General features: G+C 42.8%; 1 protein-coding gene across 4 annotated transcripts in view; it reads right to left on the bottom strand.

The window, feature by feature from the left end:
- Positions 1–26,166, bottom strand: part of zfat (zinc finger and AT hook domain containing) — a 236,288-nt gene that overhangs the window by 137,199 nt on the left and 72,923 nt on the right. For 2 of the 4 annotated variants that reach the window (XM_072569982.1, XM_072569984.1), the window contains exon 1: positions 540–720. The exons of 1 other annotated variant lie outside the window; for it this stretch is intronic. In XM_072569982.1, coding sequence (XP_072426083.1) covers positions 540–558 — 19 coding nt within the window. In that variant the 5' untranslated portion in view covers positions 559–720. Of the gene's footprint in view, positions 1–539; positions 722–26,166 lie in introns of those variants that run through there. One more of the 4 variants, XM_072569985.1, reaches the window with a different exon arrangement.

Genomic DNA, 26,166 nt, shown 5'->3' with positions numbered 1-26,166 from the left:
AGGAACATCTCCTGCTGCAGACAGACATTGCTGATACTCCCAGGAACATCTCCTGCTGCAGACAGACATTGCTGATACTCCTAGGAACATCTCCTGCTGCAGACAGACATCGCTGATCCTCTCAGGAACATCTCCTGCTGCAGACAGACATCGCTTTTACTCTCAGGAACATCTCCTGCTGTAGACAGACATTGCTGATACTCCCAGGAACATCTCCTGCTGCAGACAGACGCCCAAGCAACAGGCGCGAGGAGGGGGAGGGGGAGGGCCCTGGGCGCGCGCAGCCAATCAGCGCCATCCAAGGCCGACCGTTGACAGTGGAGCAATGACTGCACTTTTTAAAAAAAATCTCCAGAATCTTCTTACAATTTATATGTTTATTATCCGCCGTCCTGCTTGCACCAGTCAAAAAAACTTTTTTTTGTAAATAAAATGTCTCAGGTGGAGTTTTTTTTGCTCGGATCTGGCAGCTCGCGCTACTTTTACCTTTCAGAAAAACAGAGAAGGAACGGGAAAATAACCCGGTCGCCAATTCTTACCTGGGGTTCGCTGATCCATGAGCTTCCATACAAATGCGTGCGTTTATAAATTCGACTGATATTTAGCCGTTATCCCCCGGGGTACCATTGCGGTATTTTGTTCAGAAATATTAATATATTTTCACTTTCTGACGAATCTGCGGAAGCAACATGGCGGTTCCCCTTACCCGGCGTGCATCCCGGCTGCCGAAGAGGCTGCGCTGGCGGCAAGAGAGCATCTCCGGCCAGAGAGGTTTCCCGGTCCTCCCAGGGAGCGGTCCTCCCAGAGAGCGATTTCCAAGAGACGTTTGATGTCTTTGCGTCTCAATATCTTGTGCGCGGTGTTTTCGTGCGAATCATAGTTTGGGCTTTTAAGTACATTGTGAGACCGAAAATTACAGTATTTCTACATGTTTAAAATGAAGGCTTAAAGTCTCCCGCCCCAGTTTACTTTTGGAATTTGTTACACGGAAAAATGCCAGTCCTTAGTCAGAGCTGTGATAGCCAGAGTAAAAATAAAACAAACTGCAGATCCGGTTTTTAATGCCTTCTGCTTTCAAGAATCTCAAAAATGTTAGGATGCAGAAGGAGGCCATTCAGCCCATTGTTTTCTTGCAGGATGTAATCACACTTTCAGATTCAAGGTTGAGGTTAAATCGGAATTTATTTGGTGTGCCTGGTCCTGTGTTTGGAACACTGACACTGTTTGCTCAGGATCTGAAGGATGTTTCATAAGTTACCACACATTAGGCTACTTAGTATGATAAGGAAGAAACCGTAGTGTTGGAGGTAGGATATTAGCATTGATAGAAAAACTCATGGTTAACTCTTAGAAGGCCAACATCTCTGTGTCTCAGGCTTGCTGTAGTGCTCCAGTGAAGATTAACACAAGCTTGAAAACAGTACCTCATTTTCCACTTGGAGACCCTGCAGCCTTCTGGACTCAACGTCAAGTTCAATAATTTTAGGGCCTGAAGGCCCCCATGTCCTGGCGTCCTACCCCACACAAAAGGCCTTGTTATCACATAGTCTGCCATTACACATTGGGGAAAAACAATGACTGCAGATGCTGGAAACCAGATTTTGGATTAGTGGTGCTGGAAGAGCACAGCAGTTCAGGCAGCATGCAAGGAGCAACGAAATCGACGTTTCGGGTAAAAGCCCTTCATTAGGAATAAGGCTTTTGCCCGAAACGTCGATTTCGCTGCTCCTTGGATGCTGCCTGAACTGCTGTGCTCTTCCAGCATCACTAATCCAGAATGCCATTACACATTACCTATTGTTAGCCACGAACAGTCTCCAGTAACAGGTATTCACCGTCTCAGCCAAATCTTTCTCCAGTCCTTTGTCCAACTGTTCTTCTATATTTTTGGGCTCTATCCCCACCTTACTCTCACTCCCACCGTATCTTCTGCATATAAACCCGTATTTTCCTAGCTACAATTAGTTCTGAAGAAGGGACACCGGACCTGAAATGTTAACTTTGATTTCTCTTCACAGACGCTGCCAGAGTTTTTCCTGCTGAGTTTTTACTGCAACATCTGTTTTTGTTTCTGATTTATAATATCCGCAGTTCTTTCGGTTTTCATAGAAGACTGTAACTGGTTGAGTGTCACAGGGATCAATGCTGGGACCATAATTATCGACAGTGTCTATCAATAGGTAAAGGTAAAGTGGCCATTGTCTTACCAGACCATTGGGCTGCTCTCCCATTAGAGAGACAACTGATGATGGATTAATCTGATGGTCATTATGCTTCAGACAAGGCGAGACATGCAGCAGGAGAGTACTTCATGGTAATCTCAGTTGCTGTGGCAATTTAACCTGTGCTGTTGGTGTCATTCTGCATAACTCTTCATGTGGCATTTAATCACATATCTTCTGTGAGTCCAGATATACAACTACAGGGTCCTTCTTTGAAGAACTCTAGCAAAAATATCTATCCATCGTAAAACCATGCTGACCCTAATGGTTTGTGTTTTGACTTTCCAAATGTCAGTTATGATTTAAAAATGGATTCCAATAATTCCTCAATGATAAGATGTTAAACTAACTGGTCTATAATTTACCATTTTCTGCCTCCCTCCCTTTTGAATAAGGGTGTTATATGAACATTTTTTCAATCTACAAGAACCTTTCCCACATCCAGGGAATTTTTGCAATATTATAATGAGTAGATCCACTGTTTCTGCTGTCACTTCTTTTAAAACCATAGGATGTAATTCATCAGGTCCTGGGAACATGTCGCCTCCAATTTAATTAGTTTGCTCTGTACTTTTCCCTTAATGATGACAATTATTCCATGTTCCTCCCCTCCTATAACCTCGCTTTACAGATTATTATTAGAATGGTACTAGTTTTCTCGACCATGAAAATTGAGGCTAGAGTGTTTGTAATGAGGCCAGGCAGGTGGATGTCATAAACTATGAGTTCCCTGATAATGGCTGTTAATCTGGTCCATTCAGGGAATCCTAACTGACAGAGATAAATAGCAGTATTTGCGACGTTCCGCCTTCAGACCTTGCGGCAATACCTTTACGTCGAGCCTCCTCCTAGGTGGTGCGCCCTGGCGACGTATTTTTTCCGCCAGGTGCGTAACCTCAACTACGACATGCAGCTCTTGTTCGTCGACCGTGACGGTTTGGAGGTTGCCATCAAGACGCTGCCTGTCTTTTACCAGGACCTGATCACTGTCTGGAACATGGTCGAATCGCGCCGCGCCTACCCTCCAGCTGGAGTAGCAGCTGTCGTCAGGGAGCCGTTGCTCAGGAATCCACACCTCCATACTCGCGAGTTCGGGTAGCTGTCAGAGGGGAGGGCCGTGGCGGCGAGGGTGACCAGGGTCGGGGACGTGCTGGGTGCCGGGGGCCTGGGCTGGATGCTGCCGCAGGGCATAGCGAGCAGGACAGCGGTAGACGTCCGGTACGTGGCCACCGCCATCCGACGCCTTAAAACGGCGGTGCTCGGACCCGATGTAGTGCACCAGTTGGAGGACGCTCAGGTGTGCGGTGGGATACCGTCCGCGCTCACCCCAGCCCGGATGGAATTTCACATTGGCCCCAAGGTCCCGTACTTCCCGCGGGAGCCTGTGCCCCACAACCTGAGCCGCCTCCGGAATTTTAATTTAGTTCCTTTCCAGGGGGTAAAAAGGAGGGCCCTATATAGACTGCTGCTGCACACCGTCCACCTCTTCTCCCTCATCCACCGTCCGGACACGCCTTGGCACGCCCATTTGCCACCCGGCGGTGGGGATCCCCAGTGGAGGGCTCTCTACGCGAGAGTCCTCACCCTTTCTCTCGGGGATCTGGGGTGGAGGGTGCTGCACGCAGCAGTCCCCTGCAACCACAGATTGCGGTGGTTCACGGACTCCCAGCCCAACTGCTTGTTCTGTGGCGCTGTGGAGTCCGTGGACCATGTATATATTGGGTGTGGGTGTTTGCACTCCCTTTTTGAATTTCTCAGAAACCTTCTCCTCTGTTTCTGGCTGCACTTCAGTCCCACGCTCCTGATCTTTGGGCACCCGGTACGGAGGAGGGAGGGCAGGTCCGAGGACCTCCTCGTGGGTCTGCTCCTGGGCCTGGCCAAACTGGCCATCAACAGGTCCAGGCAGCGGGCAGTGGAGGGGGTTGTTAGGGCCGGCTGCCTGCCCCTCTTCCGGGGTTACGTTAGAGCCCGGGTGTCCTTGGAGAAGGAGCACGCGGTGTCCACCAACACCCTGGAGTTGTTCAGGGAGAGGTGGGCGCCGCAGGGAGTGGAGTGCATTATTTCCCCGTCCAACTCTATTTTGATTTAGTCCTTACCCTCCCCTTCACTGTTTTGATCATATAGCATTGCCCTTTGATGTGAAGGGCAGTGCTTGTCACTGGCCACTTAGGTGTTTTCCTATCTTCCTGGTGGTGGAAATTGAATAAAGATTCATGCACCTTGTGTCTCTCACTGTGTCTCACACCTGCACACACACACCATGGGTGCTGGGGAAAAAATAAGCACTACCGGAGTTAGGCGGTAGTGTGGGGTTTAAAAAGAAAAAATAAATAAATAGAAGTGTTGTGAAGGGCAGTGCTTGTCACTGGCCAAGAAAGAAAAACATATATAAATAGCAGTATCAGAGGAGAAAGTAAGGACTGCAGATGCTGGAGATCAGAGCTGAAAAATGTGTTGCTGGAAAAAATGTGTTCCTGAAGAAGGGCCTATGCCCGAAACGTCGATTCTCCTGCTCCTTGGATGCTGCCTGGCCTGCTGCACTTTTCCAGCAATACATTTTTCAGTTCATGAGTATCAGAAGTTGTGTTCACTTTGAAAGCTGGCTGTGAGGAAGTTGCAAGTGTATCAAGGACTCTTCACTTGTAATGGATACCAACCTTTTGGAGTTCTTCCAGTGGTGACAAAATAAAAGCAAGCTCTTAAAGAAATTTGCTTGCAGCAGTTGCCTTTGAGTTGGAGTAAGGATTTCTGGCATCATGCCATTATTTGGGAAGCTTAATTTGTTCAATCGTGCGTCGAAGACTGGGCCCAGTTTGTGGAAAGAATACATTATTTTTTCAGGGCAAATGAAATTGGGGCAGGTGAAAAGCAATGAGCAATTCTCCTAACCGCTTGTGGACCCACAGCTTTTTCAGTTATTAGGAGCCGAACTTTGCTCCTGACACCAGATACTAAAACTTTTGCTGAGTTGTCAGATTTAGTTAAGGAATATTACGACCCCAAGCAGCCTCTAATTCTGAGATGCTATTGGTTTTTTTTTAAGATTAGACTCCCTACTAGATTCCAAATGGAAACAGGCCATTTGGCCCAACAAGGCCACACCGATCCTCCAAAGAGGAGCCCACCTAGACCCATTCCCCTACCCTGCATTTACCCTGACTAATGCACATAGCATTAATGTTTTGGACAATTTAGCATGGTCAATTCACCTTGCCTGCACACTTTTGGATTGTGGGAGGAAATTGGAGCACCCGGAAGAAACCCACGCAGAGAATGTGCAAGCTCCACACAGACAGTCGCCCAAGGCTGGAATTGAACCCAGGTCCCTGGCGCTGTGAGGCAGTGGTGCTAACAACTGAGCCACTGTACTGCCCAGAAATGAGGGCTCATCCATGATTTGAACCCAGGACCTCTCGCATGTCTGTGGAGCTGAAGACCCAAAGCGAGAATCGTACCCCTAGACCAACGAGTCATGTGCCGTTGGCTTCCTTTTGTACTCAGCAATTTGAGGACCCGGGGAATCCGTGTCAGGATTTTTGACGATGTTAAGATGTCGGGCAGAGGCATATAACTTTGGTTTAACCCCTAATGAGATGCTGAGAGATGTTTAGTATGTAGGAAGATGTAACCATTCAAAAGTGCCTACTAGCTGAAGCCTAACTGGACTTCAAAGAGGCACGACAACTATCATTGGAAAATACAACAAGTGGAGCATGAGTTGCAGGGTATTCCGATGGAAGTGGACATCCTCGCCAGTCAACCTGAGCTTGACGAACGTAGCATAGCCTCACTCAGAATATATTCTGTACAGAGGGACTTACGGTCAGCCCACAGCAACACCCAAAATAAAGCCAAGTCTTGGCCAGTTAACATTTTTTTCAAGACCTTGGCTGGCAAATTAGAGTCCCATTAGACCTAAACTGAGTAAAAGAATTCATAGGACAGTATCCAGGAGAGTGCACATCCTGGAAAGTCTATCTACGACTGATTTAGAACAGTTAAATTGCTTAGCAACATCCAAGTCAGAGCCAATCAAAATAAACATCTTTTTAAATGGTCACCCTGTTCTAATTGATGTCTATACCACTGCAGCCATTTCAGTGATTGCAGAACCAGTCATTAACAAAATCCGCTCTGGACTCCAATCCTTAAGCTTTTGCAAGACCTCAGTTGGACTGAGAACCTATATCAGGGAACCTTTACAGATTAAGGGTACAATTTTGGTTCCGATCTCTCATGAGAAGCAGATGGTTCAGTTACCACTGATTGTCATAAAAGACTCACGCCCAAGCCTGATGGGATGAAATTGGTTAAGAAAGATTCACTTCAATTGCTTTAACATTTTTCAATTAGAAAATGGCTGCCTGAGTGAAGTCTTAAATACCCAGAAGTTTTTCAGTAAGGTCTAGGGACTATGAAAGGGGCCAAGGCCAGCTTGCATGTTGACGAGGAAGCAAGCCCACGATTCTGCAAGATCTGCCCAGTGCTATTTGCCTTATGGACAAAAGTAGAGGCAGAAATCAGAAGGCTGGAGCCCTTAGATGTTTCTCCTAGATGGGTGTACACATTAGAAGTGAAAACTGGTGTGTTCAAGGCATCCCAAGTGACCATCTTGGGATACAGAATTGACATGATGGGTTACACCCGTTGGAAGATAAAGTGAGGACAACCAAAGGTGCTTTGGCTTTCCTGTCTGTACTGGAACTTAGGTGTTTTCTTGGGCTGGTGAATTATTATAGAAAGTTCATTCTTAACCTGGCCTCCATCCTGATATGTTTGCATCAACTCTTAAAGGGAGCCTTGGAAATGGTCAGGTAGCCAAGCCATACCGTTCAGGAAAGTGAAGAAACAGCTATCATCCTGTTAAGGTGTTGGCACACTATGATCCCAGGCAAGATCTGATATTGATGTGTAACGCCTCCCCTTATGGCATCTTGGTAGTATTAGCTCATATGTGGCCCAATGGAATGCAACACCAACAGCTTATGCATCCAGGACATTGTATTTATGTTCCACATTTGCCAAAGAGAGAAGGAAGGTTTGGCGGTCATATTTGGAGTCAGGAAGTTCTACCAGTACCTTTACAGATGTAAATTTGTAATAATAATTGACCACAGACCCCTGCTAGGTCTACTTAAAGAGGACAAGACAGTACACCCATAACTTCAGGCCAAATTCAGTGGTGAGTTCTAATATTAAGTGTGTATAATTACAAGTTGGAGCACCGTCCAGGAAGCCAAGTAGTGAATGTGGATGTATTGAGCTGCCTCCCACTGGTAGATGCACCACTAGTAGTACTGCCACTGAAAGAGTCTTGTAATGGTTTTGAACTTTATGGACACATTTCCAGTCACAACTGGCAGTATCAAACTTTGGATGCAGAAAGATCTGGCCCTGGCAAAACTGAAACAGCTGGTGGTGATGGGGGAAACCAAATGGCCGTTGCAACAAGAATTGAAACCTTTTAGGACCAGAAAGACCAGATCCAGGTAGAGGATGGCATATTATTGTGGGGTGCAACAGTGATTGTCTAGAGCAAAGGCCACCGCTAGATACTAGCTAAACTCCACTAGGCATTTCCAAAATGAAGATATTGGTGAGAAGTTTAAATGATTTGGATGTGAGCATAAGAGGTACAGTTAGTAAGTTTGCAGATGACACCAAAGCTGGAGGTGTAGTGGACAGTGAAGTGGGTTACAATGGGATGTTGATCACTGGGCCACTGGGCTAAGAAGTGGCAGATGAAGTTTAATTTAGATAAATATGAGATGCTGCATTTTGGGAAAGCAAATCTTAGCAGGACTTCACTTAATGGTAAGGTCCTTGGGGAGTCTTACTGAACAGAGAGAACTTGAAGTGCAAGTTCATAGCTCCTTGAAAGTAGAATTGCAGGTAAATAGGATAGTGAAGAAGGCGTTAGATATGCTTTCCTTTATTGGTCAAAGTATTGAGTACACGAATTGAGAGGTCATGTTGTGGCTGTACAGGACATTGGGGAAGCCACTATTGGAATATTGTGCACAATTCTGGTCTCCTTCCAGTTGGAAAGATGTTGTGAAACTTGAAAGGGTTCAGAAAAGATTTACAAGGATATTACCAGTGTTGGAGGATTTGAGCTGTAGGGAGAGGCTGAATAGGCTCGGGCTGTTTTGTCTGGAGTGTCGGAGGCTGAGGGATGACCTTATAGAGGTTTATAAAATAATGAGGGGCAAGGATAGGATAAATAGACAAAGTCTTTTCCCTCAGGTGGGGAAGTCCAGAACTATAGGGCATAGGTTTATTGTGAGAGGGGAAAGATATAAAAGAAACCTAAGGGGCACTTTTCACACAGAGGGTGGTATGTGTATGTAATGAGCTGCCAGAGGACATGGTGGAGACTGGTACAATTGCAACATTTAAAGGCATCTGGATGAGTATATATGATAGGAAGGGTTTGGAGGGATATGGGGCTGGAAAAGCACAGCAGTTCAGGCAGCATCCGAGGAGCAGGGAAATCGACATTTCAGGCAAAAGCCCTTCATCAGGAATCCTCGGATGCTGCCTGAACTGCTGTGCTTTTCCAGCACCACTCTAATCTAGAATCTGGTTTCCAGCATCTGCAGTCCTTGTTTTTACCTTGGAGGGATATGGGCCAGGTGCTGATAGGTGGGACTAGATTGGGTTGGAATGTATGGTCAGCATGGACAAGTTGGACCAAAGGGTCTGTTTCTGTGCTGTACTTCTCTATGATTCTTAAGTTATGGTGGCCAGGATTAGATGCAGACATAGCTGCATTGGTGAGGCAGTACCCAGAGTGTCAACAAGGACAAACCTTACCACCATCAGCTCCCCCACATTTGTGGCTATAGTCAAGTAAACCCTGGACTCTGTGGCACCTCAACTATTCAGGTCCTTTCATGGGCTTAATGTTCTTAGTCATTATGTATGCCCACTCAAAGTGGCTGCATTTGCATAGAGTTCATTCGTCAAAGACTGGGTGATAAAAGACAAACTGCACACACCTTTTGCAATATATGGCTATGAAAGGCATTCAATATCAGAGCTCAAGGGCAGTAGGAGACTATTGATAAGCATGTAATTGCACTTATACATTTAATTGAATCACCTGAGTTTGGATGACTGAAAGACAACATAATCAGATCTAATCAGAGATGGGGTTATCTTAGGCATAAGAGATCCTGCCATGATAACACATCTGCTGAGAACAGAAACTTACTTTCAACATGTGCAGAAACTCTGAGGCTTTCAATCTCAGCTAAAGTGTATTAATGGAAGTCAACAGTGTGGTGCTAGAAAAGCACAGCAGATCAGGCGGATGAAGAGCTTATGCCCGAAATGTCGATTCTTCTGCTCCTCGGTTGCTGCCTGACTGGCTGTGCTTTTCCAGCACCACACTCTCGACTCTGATCTCCAGCATTTGCAGTCCTCACTTTCTACCTGTATTAATGGGAGAACAGGCAGGGCTCCACATAAATGCTGAGGGACATTCCAGGCTGAACGAGAACAAAAGCTCGGGGAAAACAAAAATTTACAGAAAAGCAGTCAGAAAGATGACAATCAGAGGATTGGGTGTTAATGTTGCACAGGACATCACACTGAAGAGAAAACTGCGCTTTAACTGCAATAAGTTCAAACACTATATTTAAGCATTCAACTCCAAAAATGTAAACCAAGCCTTTAAAACTTTATGGTTGCTGGAGATATATTAACCGATGATTCTGAAAATCACTTTATACGATATAGCAGGTTAGTGTTTTGACTAGAAAGAAGCTGTCAAATGAAGGTGAAATCTGTGATGCTTTAATGAGTTATTATGATTTTCGCAGACCTGTGCTGAATGGCGTAAAGTGATGACCCAAAAATGTAACCCTTAAAAGTATGATTGATGTTATATGGTGGAACTATACTGATGTCAAGAGGGCAAATGATGGTGAGAGCCTAATATAATGAGAAGAATAAAGATCTGGAATTCCAGACAGTAGACATGATGTGAAATCTACTCATCACAGCTGAAAAAATATAAAATAAAAACAAAATGTGCTGGAGAACTTAATAGGTCTGGCAGTATCTGTGGAGAGGGAAACAGAGCTAATATTTCTAGCACAATGACTCTTCTTCAGAACAGTAGAATGAATAAGAAACATGAATCATGACAAAAGAAATTTGAAGCGTTTTACAGGCCCCTGACTACCAAACAGATCATAGAAGATTGAAAGGTTGATTTCACAGATGCCTTCCTGGTAAATATCACCTTGAAGTGGGTGAGACCAACATCTGCTGAAGAGAGTTCCAGTTGCCCTCAAGTCCAACCTGAAAATGACAACACTGAAGGCTGGATTAGCAGCACAATAGTGAACACACTCTGTAAACGAGAATATGAATCGATCCTCAGGATCTGTACAAATCTTTGACAGTCTCCCTGTTTATGCCAATCTTTGAATAAATTTTGACACAAATTGCCAAAGCAAATATCTAATATTAATATGAAGATAAAGCTGTATGAAAGCAGAAATTTTCTATCTATATTCTGGATGCCATTCAGAAGATACAGATAATTGTGAATATCATTTGGAATGGCTATTATAAAAAGATATCAATGTAGACAGCACAATATCTTCAGCGGTGTTCTCCCTGAAATGGAAACCTGTGGATGGTCTCCTAGCCTATGCCTATGGGGACACAATGGAAGTAACCATTGTAAACAGTGATCAGATTCTAATGCAATAGCTAGAAAAAGTCTGCCAGGTGAACCTGAAGGTGAACGAGATTCCAACGCAACCATAGATGCCTGAAGTCAATTTAATAGGTCATGTATTAACAGCAAAAGGATTTTGCTTAGAACCTGATGAGGTAAGAGCAATTGCAGAGATGCAGTAGCCAATGAATTTAAAAGTAATGCTGTGATTTATTGGATTTGCAAATGGATTTGCAAAGTTCTTGTTTAATGTATCAGAGTGCGAATATCTGTGCAAGGTCAGTGCTAAGGGGGTGCAGTGCAGAACAAGAAGCAGCTTTCAATAAAATCAAACACAGCAAGCTTTTTATTAAAGGGCCAGGAGTGTGGTGGTTGATCAAATATTCCAGTTGATCAAGAGGTCCATATGCAGTCAATGTAAAAACACATACTGAGTAATACCCAACATAATGTGTGGGTATTCACATCACTGATGTTTTATTTACAGCAAAAACCATTTAAATAATAAACTTAGCAGCAGAGAGCTTTCTCAACTGACTACAGCATAAATGATTTAAATAATAATGCAACTTTAAATAAAACTTAGCAGCAGAGAGCTTTCTCAACTGACTACTCAAACATTGCAGAGTTCATAATGATAAAGTTTCAGTATTTAAGGTATATAATTTTTGCCAGTTTGTCGAGAGTGCTGGCTCATAAAGAGCCAGTTGAAATAAAGTTTGCTGTAACTAGTGATTAAATTGGCAGTGTGGAGGAACCAAGATGTGAATGATGAAGACACCTTGCCATATGATGATAGTGCGACAGGATTTGGAGCGACTTTTATTAGTAACAACCATTCCAATGGCAACGGTACTTGCTGTAGGAACAACACCCCCACCTAGTGAAGTAAAATAATCCTAGGAACGCGCATTTACCAATCATGCTAACCCCAGGCTAATCTTCCAATATGGCAGATTTATTAAAGATACAGAATGAAAATACAGGCCTCATGGTGATCATGTAATAACTGTAGATTTTGTTAACGTGGGTTTATTTTTTGTGTCTCTGTATATTGGGTAACTTGCAAAATTTTTGACTCCAAATGAAAGTGTATTAATTTTTTTTAATGATAAGGTGCATTTTTGAGGAATGCAATTGTGGCCACTGTATATTGGCTTCCCTGCCCCAAATAAACTTCTTCTATAAGTGCCCATTGTGAACCATCTGTGGTATTTATTAAACACTTAGCATTAATTTATGATTAATTTTCAAGTGATATAATTTTTGAGTCAATCAGCTTCCATAACTGCTTCACACTGATCCTGGAATGGCAATGTCACTATGCACTAAAATTCCAGTTTGATTTAGTGACTGGTGTCACATGTATGATCCAATCTATAAATCTACTATATTAATTCTTGAGCATTCACTAAACATATGACATGAGTGATTTGCAGAAAATAATTTCTTGAGCCATATTAAATGATATTATCCAAAACAAACATGCTGAAAAGAAGAAGCCTGGGGTTCTGGATTAGAATATCAGTGGCATCACTACTGTGCCACCAACTTTCATTTCTGTTAGTCTTTTCACATATATTGTATACATAATATTTAAATCATGCAGATCTCCTAATTATATTTATGATTAGATTACTTACAGTGTGGAAACAGGCCCTTCGGCCCAACAAGTCCACACCGACCCGCCGAAGCGTATACCACCCAAACCCATACATTTACCCCTTCACCTAACACTATGGGCAATTTAGCATGACCAATTCACCTAACCTGCACATTTTTGGATTGTGGGAGGAAACCGGAGCACCCGGAGGAAACCCACGCAGACACGGGGAGAATGTGCAAACTCCACACAGAGAGTCACCTGAGGTGGGAATTGAACCCGGGTCTCTGGCGCTGTGAGGCAGAGGCTAACCACTGTGCCACCGTGCCGCCCACAGGTTGGAGGTGGAGTTAAACAAATGCAAAGTAGTGGAGATAGGAAAGTCATTTCTTGGTGATTGATAGGAAGTGAGATTGGATATTTTGCTTAAGACCAAATCACCAACAAAGTAGCATGGCTGGTTCAATTTTAATGAACCAGGAAACACATTGATACACAGGAGTTTCCTTGAACAAGAGCTCAATAAGATGCCTTCTGTCTGTGGAAACCCCTAGTTCAGCCTAACCTGATGTCAGACAAGTAATCTAACAGCTGGATGATGGTGATGGTGGAAGTAGGACTGAATTCCATCATCACATACATCAAAACTGATTCCATGCCTATAGACTATGACATCACAGGCATGAAGAAAATCAACAGAGGCACCAATAGGATTTTGAGGTATCTCAAAAGTGAAGAAAGGGTCACATGATAATTAAATAGAATGTAAGTTCAATTCCCACTTTATAAAATTTGAGTTTAAATTCAGTTTATACAAAAATCTAAATCAATCCAGATTTTATTTTTAAAAGCTTTGAAGGTATCTGATTATAATGAAATCTTAACTAGTTCACAAATATCCTTTACAGAGGAAAATCTGTCATCTATATCTGGTTTATAAGTGATTCCTACCCCACATCAAAGTGGTTAACTTTTAACTGCCCTCTTAAGTGGCTCAGCAAGCCAATTGTGACAAACTACTACAAGAGATGCATTTGGATGCTAGACTCTGGCCTACGCCATGATCCTGTGATAAATTTACTGTTTCACTTTGTTTTCCTGCTGGCAAAGTTACTGTTTGTAACTAACCTGTACTGTGCTTTTACGGGTCTTGCAAGAAATCATTTCTGAAGCTGAAGTGTTGGCAATGCAAATTAACTGTTAAGAAACTTTGTATACATACATGAGTATGCACTTATTAGTGCTTCTGTTTTTCAATTAGGAGCCTATAACAATCAAACAGTTAACAACATTGCATATTGGGCGGCACAGTGGTTAGCACTGCTGCCTCACAGCGCAAGAGACCCAGGTTCAATTCCCACCTTAGGCTACTGTCTGTGTGCAGTTTGCACATTCTCCCCGTGTCTGCATGGGTTTCCTCTGGGTTAGCTGAATTGGCTATGCTAAATTACCCGTAGTGTTAGGTGAAGGGATAAATGTAGGGGAATGGGTCTGGGTGGGTTGCTCTTCGGAGGGTCGGTGTGGACTTGTTGGGCCAAAGGGCCTGTTTCCACACTGTAAGTAATCTAATCATAAATATAATTAGGAGATCTGCATGATTTAAATATTATGTATGCAATATATGTGAAAAGACTAACAGAAATGAAAGTTGGTGGCACAGTAGTGATGCCACTGATATTATAATCCAGAACCCCAGGCTTCTTCTTTTCAGCATTAATGTTTGTTTTGGATAATATCATTTAATATGGCTCAAGAAATTATTTTCTGCAAATCACTCATGTCATATGTTTGGTGAATGCTCAAGAATTATAATCTAATCTAATCAAACCTAATAATCCTACTACAAATCAATGGAAATCTCACAATTTGATCATTTTAGATCTTCAAATTCAACTTCAATTCCCTCATTACAAACCTCTCCTAGCATAGTCACCACCTATAACTGGCAAACAACCCCTGCCTGTTGATATATACAACACCAAATTTCCAGAGAAGTTTAGCAAGTCTGGCAGCATGTGTGGAGAGAAAACATTCTGAAGAATGGTCATTGGACAGATGCTGTAAAACCTGCTGAGTTCCTCAAGTAATTTATGTGTTTCAGATCTCCAGTATCTGCAGTTCTTTGTTTTATGTTCATGCCTTTTGATGCTACCTTTCCATACATTCCCTTCCTTCTGCTGGTGACCAGCTGGTTCCTAACCTCTGAAAGTCTTTTTCCTAAGACTTAAAGCCTTGCTAATTCTCTCCCCACTTTCAAAAGCATATCCAATCCTACTTTTCTGTGTGATTCTATCTTCTTTCTATTGCTCTTCATTGTCTGATTCTCACAGTATTCATATTATGTTAAGAAAGCTGTAGAAGTCCAAGTTTCATTGTTAGCATCTGCTTTGTCATTCAATGTTGTATAATGCTCACTCATTGCCCTGTGTCAAGTTACATATACACTATTGGTGAATGTGGTGCCGACCAAGCAGGTTATTTTGTCCTGGATTCGTGCATGTTGTTGGACCCACATTTATTCAGGCACTTGAAGATGGATTATACCCAAACTTGGAGAAAATGAGAACTGCAGATGCTGGAGATCAGAGTCAAAAAGTGTGGCGCTGGAAAAGCACAGCAGGTCGGGCAGCATCCAAGGAGCAGGAGAGTCGTTTCGGGCACAAGCTCTTCATCAGGGCTTATTATTGACCCTCCTACTTCTCGGATGTTGCTTGACCTGCTGTGCTTTTCTAGCGCCACACTTTCATACCCAAACTGCCTCAGCAATGTTGAGTTCTTCTTTAAAAACTTGAATTTGTGGAAATTTGCCAGGACAAAATTATTAACTACTCTGAGTTTTAATACATACCAGCTCCTCGTGGGTTGTAAACAAATATAAAATAGTTTGCTAAAGGAAAATGTTACTGAAACAGCATAGGTGAGGTTGTAACCTTTTTATCCAAAAAGTGCTCTTTAATGATCAGACTTTTAATACCTGTAGTTGTATTAGTGTTGATTTTGCTTTTTGCTGTCAAATGTAAACATGGAACAGGGCTGTGTTGCAGCCAACATCTTCTTGATGTGTTTTTCCCACAGCTATCGGAAGGCCAACTCCCTGCACCCTCAATTTCCTCTCTGAAACACAGTGACTTCTGCTCTGGATACAGATTTCCGGCTGCTGACACCCTACAGTAACTTAAACCATGCAGCCATTATTCACATATGTGTGCATATTAATTAACTGGTTTTGATTAGCTGAATGAATCCCATCATATCTCAGCATAAAATGAACTGTAAGCCAGAGGTTATGAGTGGGAATTGAGCTAATTCTCTTCCTCTCACTATCTGAGGCTAACTTGATTAAACTCAACAGCCACAGTGAAAATTGGATGAGAATGTAAAACCTTCAAGTCTGTTCAGTGTCACTAATTTAAATGGTGGTTTCAAAACTCAGTCAAGATTCAATTTTGTTTTAACAAAAATAAAATCATCACACTGTCGTATTCACTATTTCTTTTAGAAGTACCATAGAAGATTGATTGTTAACTTTTGCTGATTTTACTCTCCTGTGCCTTTTCTCGAGGGAACATTTTAAAGCAAGTGCAGGAATAGACACATACCTAGGGTATATCTATGAAGAAGGTACGACTAGTTGGTACAGTCATGAAAATAAATCGGAGCAAACTCTTATGGTCCCTTGCTTTGACTGGGCTGGGGGTGGTTTGCAGGTGAGAATGGTGCATCTAAACATCTGTGGATGTCTTTGCTATGTACCTGGCAGTAATCTTTACAGTGGATGGAGAAGGCCTAGTGTGGGATTAATGTGTGGGGGTGTTGGGTAGTGCCTCCCTGACAGGCCCATTTTCTCAATTATGGCTCCACCCCTATGGACTGAACACCGCCCTCTACTCTGCTAAACAACACAAGCTTTTCCTCTATTACTTTTAAATTCTATGGGGAGCATATCCTGTTTGAATGTCGCCCATTGTTTGCTGTTGTCTTATCTGATCATTCTCCCGTGCAATTTGTCTGTGATAGTATTGCTCTTGTTTTTGCCTTGTTATATTTTAGGTCTCATAATAATTTAAAATTAGAACAAAAACTTATGATCAGGAATATTGCTGTGGTCATGACAGACCACACCAAAGGTTAGGAAAGCATGTAACAAATGTGCTGCTGTATGCCTGGGTTTGTTCATTCAACCTGAGAGGAAAACCCTTTGCTTGTGGTGACTCAAGGTTTCCCCTTCCTTTGAAGTGCCCCGACATTCAAATATGAAGAAAGTTATTGCTGAATTATAAGGTAAAGCTGCTAACCAGGACCATTGCTGAAGCCATGATTAAGCTGACTTACACTCAAGTTATTCAGAACGTTGAAAATTCTGATGGGCAATTACCCAGCACCTGGGAACTCCCAAAAAAGTCCACAATTTTGATTTAGAGTCAGAAACGTCAGAGGCTTCTAACTAACTTACCTTAATAGTTACTCAGGAAGACTTAGAGGAACTAAAACTTGCTCTAAATTCTAACTTACTGATGCCCTACACCAAGACCACCCAAGTCTCTATCCACACCACACTTGACTGTCCCTGCAAAACCCCATAGATACACTACAGCCCCAGAGCTGATTCCAATTCCAACTGAGACCTCCAGACCCACCCAACCTTGACTCCCACAAATCCTCTTGGACCCGAAATACTCTCTATCAGAGCCCATACTCATCCCAGCCTGATTCATGGCTGCCCCACTATAATTCCAATGGACCCAACATTCTGTTCTACCTTCCCCTCTCCCCTATCCATACCACACTCATTCCTACCCAACTCAACTCAACCCAACTCCCCCTCCCACCAAGCCTATAATCCATACCCCTGATCAGACTTGTCTCAACTGACCCCCAACCACCACCTCAGCAAATCAACCTGACATACACTAAGCACTCAGCCTGTTGGTACACTGATTGTGGCATTGACTTTCAGTTCTAGAAGCCCATGCACCTGGTAAGAAACTTATAAGAACACATTTGGTTGCAAATTCACCTCCAAGTGACATACCATCCTGATTTGGAATAATATTGCCATTCCTTCATTATCATGGGGTCAACTACCTGGCACTCCCTCCCTGACGGGATTGGTCAGATACACTGATTGGGCTACAGTGGGTTAACATGGCAGCTCACCACCATCTTGTCCATGGCAATGAGGGATGAGGAATAAATACTGGCCTAGCCAGCAAAGCCCACATTCCCTTATAAATTTTCCTTTTAAAAAATACTTCTTAGACTTCAAAGTTCTCAGGAATGCAGTACTATCTCGATAATTTATTGGAAACAAAAATCAGATTGTTTCTCCCAATAGATGGCCAAATGGCAGTATCAGATGTCAATTTGAAATTCTATCCCTTCCGAGTCACAAGCAATTTCATGGGCTTGTAAAATTTAGTAAGCTGATTTTGACTGGAAACGGGCAGTAATTATCCTGTGAGAACTGAGCATGATGTCTGGGTTATTTGAATTGCTATGAATTGTTTTCCACCCAAAACAAATAGAAATACGTCAAGGTCAGTGGGCAGAATTGAAAATTTGTAAAAAAGCTGAGGATCCAAGCAAAGGGTACGTTGAAGAATGTTGGCAATAGGGAACTCTTCTCTAGGTCTTCCCTCAATTTTGTTCTGGTCCATCTTCCATCCAAGAAGACAACTCCCTGATGAGACTGCCCTATAAAGAGCTGCCTGCCGAGGACTATTTTCCCTGGAGTGTCAGAGGCTGAGGGGTGACCTTATAGAGGTTTATAAAATCATGAGGGGCATGGATAAGGTAATTGGACAAGATCTTTTCCCTGGGGTGGGGGAGTCCAGAACTAGTGAGCATAGCTTTAGGGCAAGAGGGTAGAGATATAAAAGAGACCTTAGGGGCAACGTTTTAATGCAGAGGGTGGTGCGTGTGTGGAAGGGGCTGTTAGTGGAAGTGGTGATGCTAGTACAATTGCAATAATTAAAAGGCATCTGGTTGGGCATATGAATAGGAAGGGTTTGGAGGGATATGGGCCAGGTGCTGGCAGGTGGGACTAGATTGGGTTGGGATATCTGGTCGGCATGGATGAGTTGGACCAAAGGGTCTGTTTCCGTGATGTACATATCTATGACTCTGTGACTGTCCTGTGACAGTAGCTACTTGTTAATATCCCAAATTTCTCAGGTCTGCTAGTTTATGCTGTGTGAATCAGTCATTTGAATCATTCTGTCCAATGATCATTGGATAGCTGCACATGACTTCAGGATAACCAATCCTTACTTGGCTACCTTAATCTGCAGTTTCATTTTCATTCTTTCTTTTTACAAAATGTTGCATTGATAATAGTGGACACATGGTGCCAGATGGTTCTTTGATGTCAACAGAAAGGTGGCCTTTAATGTCACTTTTCTTTTGTCTTTCTAATGAGAACTTGTTTATGTGTGGGGAAACCAAATAACAACTGTAGCAACAGTTACATATGCTCTCAAAACACAGGAAATCAGTTTTAAATGGACTCCAATTTCAACACTGCCAAGCAGAAAATGGCCCATTTATGCCTACCCTCTGCTTCCTCTTAGCTTGCAAATTCTCCATCCATGCTTATATTTTACCCCATTAATTTTCTTAGTAACCTTTGATGGCAACTTGTTAAACATTTTATGGAAACCTACATCTACTGGTTTTTCATCTACTTTGCTTGTGTTTCTTTAAAGAACGCTAATAAATTAGTCAAACATAATTTCCCTTTCAGAAACCACGTTGACTCTACCTGTTTGTATAACAATTTTCCAAATGTCCTACTATAACCTCCTTGATAGTAGATTCCAGCATTTTCCACCGTATACACCCTATTATCAATGCAGTGCTTAGGAACCTGATCATTAGAGACAAATCCAACTCGGTCAATTACCGCCCAACAGTCTACTCTCGATCATCAGTAAAGTGATGGAAGGTGTCATCACCAAAGCTATCAAGCAGCACTTGCTCAGCAACAGCCTGCTCAGTGATGCTCAGTTTGGGTTCCACTGGAGCAAGTCAGCTCTTGTCTTCAGTATAGCCTTCATTCAAACACAGACAAAACAGTCGATTTCAGAGGTAGGGGAAAAGTGACACCCCTTGACATTAAGGTTGTATTCAATTGAGTGTGGTATCAAGGATCTCTAGCAAAACTGGAATCAATAGGAATTGGGGGGAAATCTCCGCTGGTTGCAGTTATACATGGTACATGGGAAGATGGTCATGGTGGTTGGGAGTCAATCATCTTGGAACCAGGACATCTCTGCAGCAGTTCCTCTGGTGGTGTCTAGGCCCAACCAATTTCAGCTGCTTCATAAGTAACCTTCCCTCCATCATAAAGTCAGAAGTCGGGATGTTCGCTGATGATTACACAATGTTCAGCACTATTCGTGACTCCTCAGATACTGAAGCAGTCCACGTTCAATGCAACAAATCTGGACAATAACTAGGCTTAGGTTTACAAGTGGCATGTAACACATAGAAGCCAGGCAATGACCATAACAAATAAGACACAATCTAACCACTGCCCATTGACACTCACTGGTGTTACCATCACCGAATACTCCACTATCAATATTCTGGGGGTTACCATTGACCAGAAACTGAACTGACCCTGCCATAAAAATACAGTGACGACAAGAGCAGGCCAGAAGCTAGGAATACTGCGGTAACTCACCTCTTGACTCTCAAAAGCCTGTCCACCATTTACAAAGCACAAGTCAGGAATGTGACTTGCCTGGATGGGTGCAGCTCCTACAACACGGTGGAACAGGGTGGCGGCAGGGTGGCACAGTGGTTAGCACTGCTGCCTCACAGCACCAGAGATCCGGGTTCAATTCTCATCTTAGGCGACTCTCTGTGTGGAGTTTGCACATTCTCCCCGTGTCTGCATGGGTTTCCTCCAGGTGCTCCGGTTTCCTCCCACAGTCCAAAAATGTGCAGGTTAGGTGAATTGGCCATGCTAAATTGCCCGTAGTGTTATATGAAGGGGTAAATGTATGGGAATGGGTCTGGGTGGGTTGCGCTTCGGTGGGTCGGTGTGGACTTGTTGGGCCGAAGGGCCTGTTTCCACACTGTAAGTGATCTAAATATTAGTAAACACTCAAGAGGTGTGATACAAAGCAACCTGCTTGATTGGCACCACATCCACAAACATCCACTTCCTCCTCCACTAGCGCTCAGTAGCAGCAATGTGTACTATCTCCAAGATGCACAGTAGAAATACACCAGAGATCCTCAGACAGCACCTTCCAAACCCATGACCACTTCCATCTAAAAGGATAAGGTCAACAGATACATGGGTACACTACCGTTTACAAGTTACCCTCCAAGATGTTCACAATCCAGACTTGGAAATATATTGCCGTTCCTTCACAGTAGCTGGGTCAAAATCCTGGAATTTGCTCCCTAACAACATTGTGGGTCTCCCCATAGCAGCTGTACTGCAGCAGTTCAAGGAAGCAGCTCATTATCACCTTCAGAAGGGCAATTAGGGACAGGCAATAAATGCTGGCTAGCCAGCAAAACCCACATCTCATGAATTAATAAAAAAAAGGATTCAAATGACTGATTCACACAGGGTAAACAAGCAGACCTTAAAAATATGGGGATACTCTGCTTACCAGCCTGTAGTTTCCTGTTTTCTGTCTCCCTCTTTTGAAAAAAAAAGAGTCACATTGCAATTCATGACCTCAGGAAAGAAAACTCAAGAATCATATGAAAACTTTAGGTATCTCAAACCAAATGTAACTCTTATGGTTTCTCGCTTTATGAAGGATATTAACAGCTGGTGAAATTTGGATGTGTGTTATTGCATCTGTAACTAGATATTTTCAGTATAATGAAAATTGGGAAATGAATATTGGATGGAAAATGCAATATCAAACATTTTACATCACCATCCATGTTGAACTTCACTCTCACAAATCTCCAGCATTTTTCCTTGCTCAACATTTACATCAGATTGAAAATGCACCTTAATGCCTTTATTGCAGTAAACAGCACACAAGGCACCTTCTGTTCATGTGTGACAGGTATACGACCAACTTACACTAAATGCCTTGATTTACAATTTGTTCCTGTACATAAACTGCACTTCATTAAACATTTTATAGGGTTCATAAAAAAGATTTTGAACATGGAAACTTCCAAAACATTTAAAAAAATATTTTGAAAGCATGAGAATGACCTTGTGGACGTTTTAACTTTGACTTTTTAGCAATAGTTAATGATGTTATTAGTTTCAGCAATTCATCACAGTATGTGATTACATCTTTCTACTTTCTTCCACTTTTCTCCTTCTTCCAACTAAATGTTCTAGACCATTGGTTCCAGCAGCCCTTGACTACCTGACATTCATGAGTCTGGTCAAACATTACCAGGGTAGAAATGAGCATTAACAATGCATCCTTTCGGTGCGTATACACATAATATTGCACTGAGCTTATATCAAATTCTTCCCTCTGCTTTTTTATCAAACACATTGGCTTAAGAACAGACCATGTAGCATATCTACTATTACATTGCTGCCATCAGTGAATTCAGTGTTATAATTCCAGAAAGCCAATTGGTAACTCATGATAAGAGAAGCAACCTTTACTTAATCTTATACTTATTTACAATGTGAAACACATTTTTCCTAATTCAACTACTCACAACTGCATTAAGTGTCTCTTTATCTGTGCTGAAGTGAAAATTACTGAATCTCCACCAGCACAAACCTAAACATACTTGATGCAAGATTAACATTCAGCAGCACAAAACTGTATTCTTATGGATCATATTATGCTAGGCAAGCAGTTAGCTACTGATATGCTGAGGAATAGAATGAGATAACTGTTACAGAAATAATGACAATAGCTTGCCACAATTGAATATGTGAGTTTGATAATTTAAGGAAAATATTTTAAAATACATTTCATCTCATTTCAGTACACCATTGTATTGTTCAACGTTCAGCTGAACACTGGGCTGAGTTGTCAATTTAACATTTCATACAAAGGATGACACCTCTGACAATGCTATGCCCTCTCACCACTGCACCAGCTAGATTAAATCCAAATTTGGATTTTAAAAATTAACACATGCCCCCAGGGAAACAAAAGGCTGAATTTTCTCATGTTTTGGCTAATTGTTAATTTTGGGGAGTTTCACAGATGGTCTCCCTCCATAAGCCCTGATGACTGTTTCTAGGCAATTCTCAGCTTTTCACATCATTAAGTACGTACCGTGTCACCATGACACACCACTGTAATACAGTCTTGTGCTGGAAATACTCATGGCATTCAAACTGCCATGTTTGAAACCCAGCTATGCACTATGTGAAATACTGCAAGCCAGGAATTTCCCTTTACAGTGGGTCACTGTACAATTCCAAAGCAGAAGTCTGACAGAGGGAAGGTTACACCCTTGTTTGTCAGGAATGACTCCGAGGTGGATTGGATAGTGGAGAAGAGAGCTATCATCTATTCCTAGGACAGTCAGAGGAAATCACAGCATCAGAGGCTACCAACCTGGTCTCAATTAGCCAATTGGATCAGTGCCATTTCCACTGTCCAGAAGTGCTGCAGAAAGGTTCATGATTTGTGCTCCATGAGTGTAAGTAACACTACTTTCTTTCTGCTACCTTATACTCAGTCGAACTTGGTTACTACGCCCATCTCCCATAGAAGCTCATGCTCTACACTCTCACTTTTCCAACCAGCATTTCTACTCAATAGCTCTCATTCATGCCATTGCCCCCAAATTACTAACCCTTCTTGCCTTCTGCACTTCCTATTCACTCACTCAGGACAGCTCACTAACGTTCTTCCTCCTACATCAATACTAACAGTTTTGCCAGCCACTTTCACTCCACTCATTCCAGGAGAAGATGGGCCACAATAGGGCTAAAACAGCCAAGACAGCTGGTGATATGGTCAATATTCACCTCCTCGCCTGTATAAGAAGGTAATACCCGAGCTTGCGGAAGAGGATCATGTTGGGTTGCCATGGTTTCCATGTCACGGCAATCAAGTAAGATTCATTGTGCTGTGCTACTGTCCCATTACCACCACAGTGAAAAGTTAAAAATCACATGACGTCAGGTTATAGTCCAACAGATATATTTCGAAGCACTAGCTTTCGGAGCTTTGCTCCTTCATCAGGTGGACCACATGACGAAGGAGCAGTGCTCTGAAAGCTAGTGCTTACAAATAAACCTGCTGGACTATAACCTGGTGTTGTGTGATTTTTCACTTTGTACACCCCAGTCTAACACCGGCTCGTCCACATCATCACCACAATTAATGTATTCTTAACATTGTCATGGAGTGAAATAACTCCACAGAGACCACTATCCCATCACCAAGTCGCCCTTTATTTATATGTGGAAAGACCTTGACACTGACCCAGTTTCCTCAGAGTCAACTGTCAGAGTGATCAGAATTCCTGTTTATATCTGTCAGTCTAGGCTCACTGATTGGATCAGATTACCATCCTCAATCAAGGAACTCGTATCCTATGAGGTCCACCTAGCTGACCTCATTACAAACAGTACACTTAGCCGTCCTCTAAGTGTGGTACATCTTCCTTTGGCACTGTGGAGATGTGGCGGTGATGCTCTCACCAGAATGTGTTGCTGACTCTAATCTAGCAAATGTACCCTCTGAGATGTCCATATCTGATCTGGGGAGTGCGCAGGAGACAGCCTTATCACTGCTTCCTCTGAATGATCGATGGTTTCCTTAGAAGTGGAAGAGGAGGTGGTCTTGAGGGGCTAGATGGTGCCTGCAGAAAACAAAAGAGTGAATGTGTTGTGAAATAGAGGTGGCTGCCTGAGCAGTTTAAGACTACATTCACCGTGAGAGTAGTGGGAGAGCAGCGCAGCATGAGACAATGAATTGTATATGGTTGCCATTACATGGAAGTCTTCGCATCTTCACATAAGCAGTCACAGTCCTTTCCCTCTAGGTTGAGGACTTTCATCTTGTAGGGGTGAGGAGAAGAATATTGTGCACTTTGTCAACTGTCTTGGCTCTCTCTCCAACCTATTGTGGGATTCTTTGTCTCCTGCAATGAGACAAAGGGAAGAACTGAGTGAGACAAAGGTGGCTAGCACAGCTATTACAGCTGGCGCAGGAGGAAAGTAGGTGGTGAGCTGCCTGAGTGAGGGAGCAGAAATTGTGAAGGGTTAGTAATCTCGGGAGTTGGGATGGGAGAGAGCATGCGAGGGAAAGTGCTCCACGCAATCGTGACAAGTAAATCATAAGCTTTGGTGGAAAGTGGATGCAGTACCAGAGTTAGAGAGTGTAAGGTAACAAAATGCAGATCAGAGCACAGAAGATCATGAAGTATCTTGTGGCATTGCTGGACATTCCTCCACAGTGCGAATCCGCACTGAGCCGATGGTAACTAAAGGTGGTCTGGCACGATCTAGTGATGTGATCTCTGCTGGTGGTCCGGAGGAAAAAGGACAGCCTTTCTCTCCACTATCCTGTCCATCAGTAAATTGGGGTGTCAACATGCTTCTGTCAGCCGTCTCTGGGACAGCTCTTCCAAAACTGCAGCTGCGAAGAGCAGTTCCTTGGCTGGCAGCAATTGATCTGCAGCACAGCTGGGATTTGAAGATGGCAGTGGTGGTGGGCATGCCAGTTAGTCCCAGGTCTGACAGTACTTCCACTGAAAGTGATACCATGAATATAGTGCCACGGAGGAAGGGTGCTTACATAATGAGATGAGCAGTGTACAATTGCTTGAGAAAACATGTTTAGGTTCAGGGAGAGAAACACCCCAAGAAACTCCACAAAATGCCACTTAGCTGATTTTAATTAAAATTCAGTCCCTTCGATTTTCAAGTCAGGAGTTGGTGCTGTGTAATTTCTCACCAGTTTCAGGGGGAATAGCAGCCTGTGTGTGAATGAAGTGAGATTAAGTTATAAAACTATGTAAATGTGTGCCAATTAACCACTCACTATTGTCATTTTAATCTAGCCATTCAAACTTTACTGACTTTTCCTTCCACCATGAATCTCACTTTTACATTCTTGGCCTATTTTCCCAACTTTCTCACCATTGACCACATTGTTTAGAGACAGAGAAACTCCACCCAAGGTGTCTGCAGTTAGCTTTGATGTTAGAAATTGTCATTAATCAAAACTGTACAATTTATCGATGCACAAAAATGCCTACATCTTTCTTGATTTAAAATAATTTTCAACCATCCTCTCAAAGCCTAATCTGCTGGGTCTGAGTGAGAGTATGCCCTAACAACTTTCTATTTCAAAAACTAACAGTCATTTTGGTCTCTGCTTTACCTGCTTGTGGTGAAAATCATTGTAGAAATCAGGGAACACTCACAGATTATCTGGGATTATCAATCATCTTTCATTTCAAAGCTTTTTAAACTGATGTTAGTACATTTTGCTTCAAAACTCCGATTGTTACCCATGTTGTTAGTGGAAAAATGGACAAAATCGCCTTCCAAGATCTTCCAAAGTGTCTAATATGGCATCTAATTTGTATACAGCAAGGTCCTGGAAACAGCAATGAGACAAACAAGAACAGGGAAAGAGGAGCAGGCCTTTTAGCCTCACTGGGCAGCTCTGCTGTGAATCCTATTGGCTGAGCTACAACCTGACTCCATTTGGCCCCTTAGCCCT

Source organism: Chiloscyllium punctatum, chromosome 5, assembly GCF_047496795.1.
Source record: "Chiloscyllium punctatum isolate Juve2018m chromosome 5, sChiPun1.3, whole genome shotgun sequence".
Lineage (NCBI taxonomy): Eukaryota > Metazoa > Chordata > Chondrichthyes > Orectolobiformes > Hemiscylliidae > Chiloscyllium > Chiloscyllium punctatum.
This window is presented reverse-complemented; position numbering and strand designations above follow the sequence as displayed.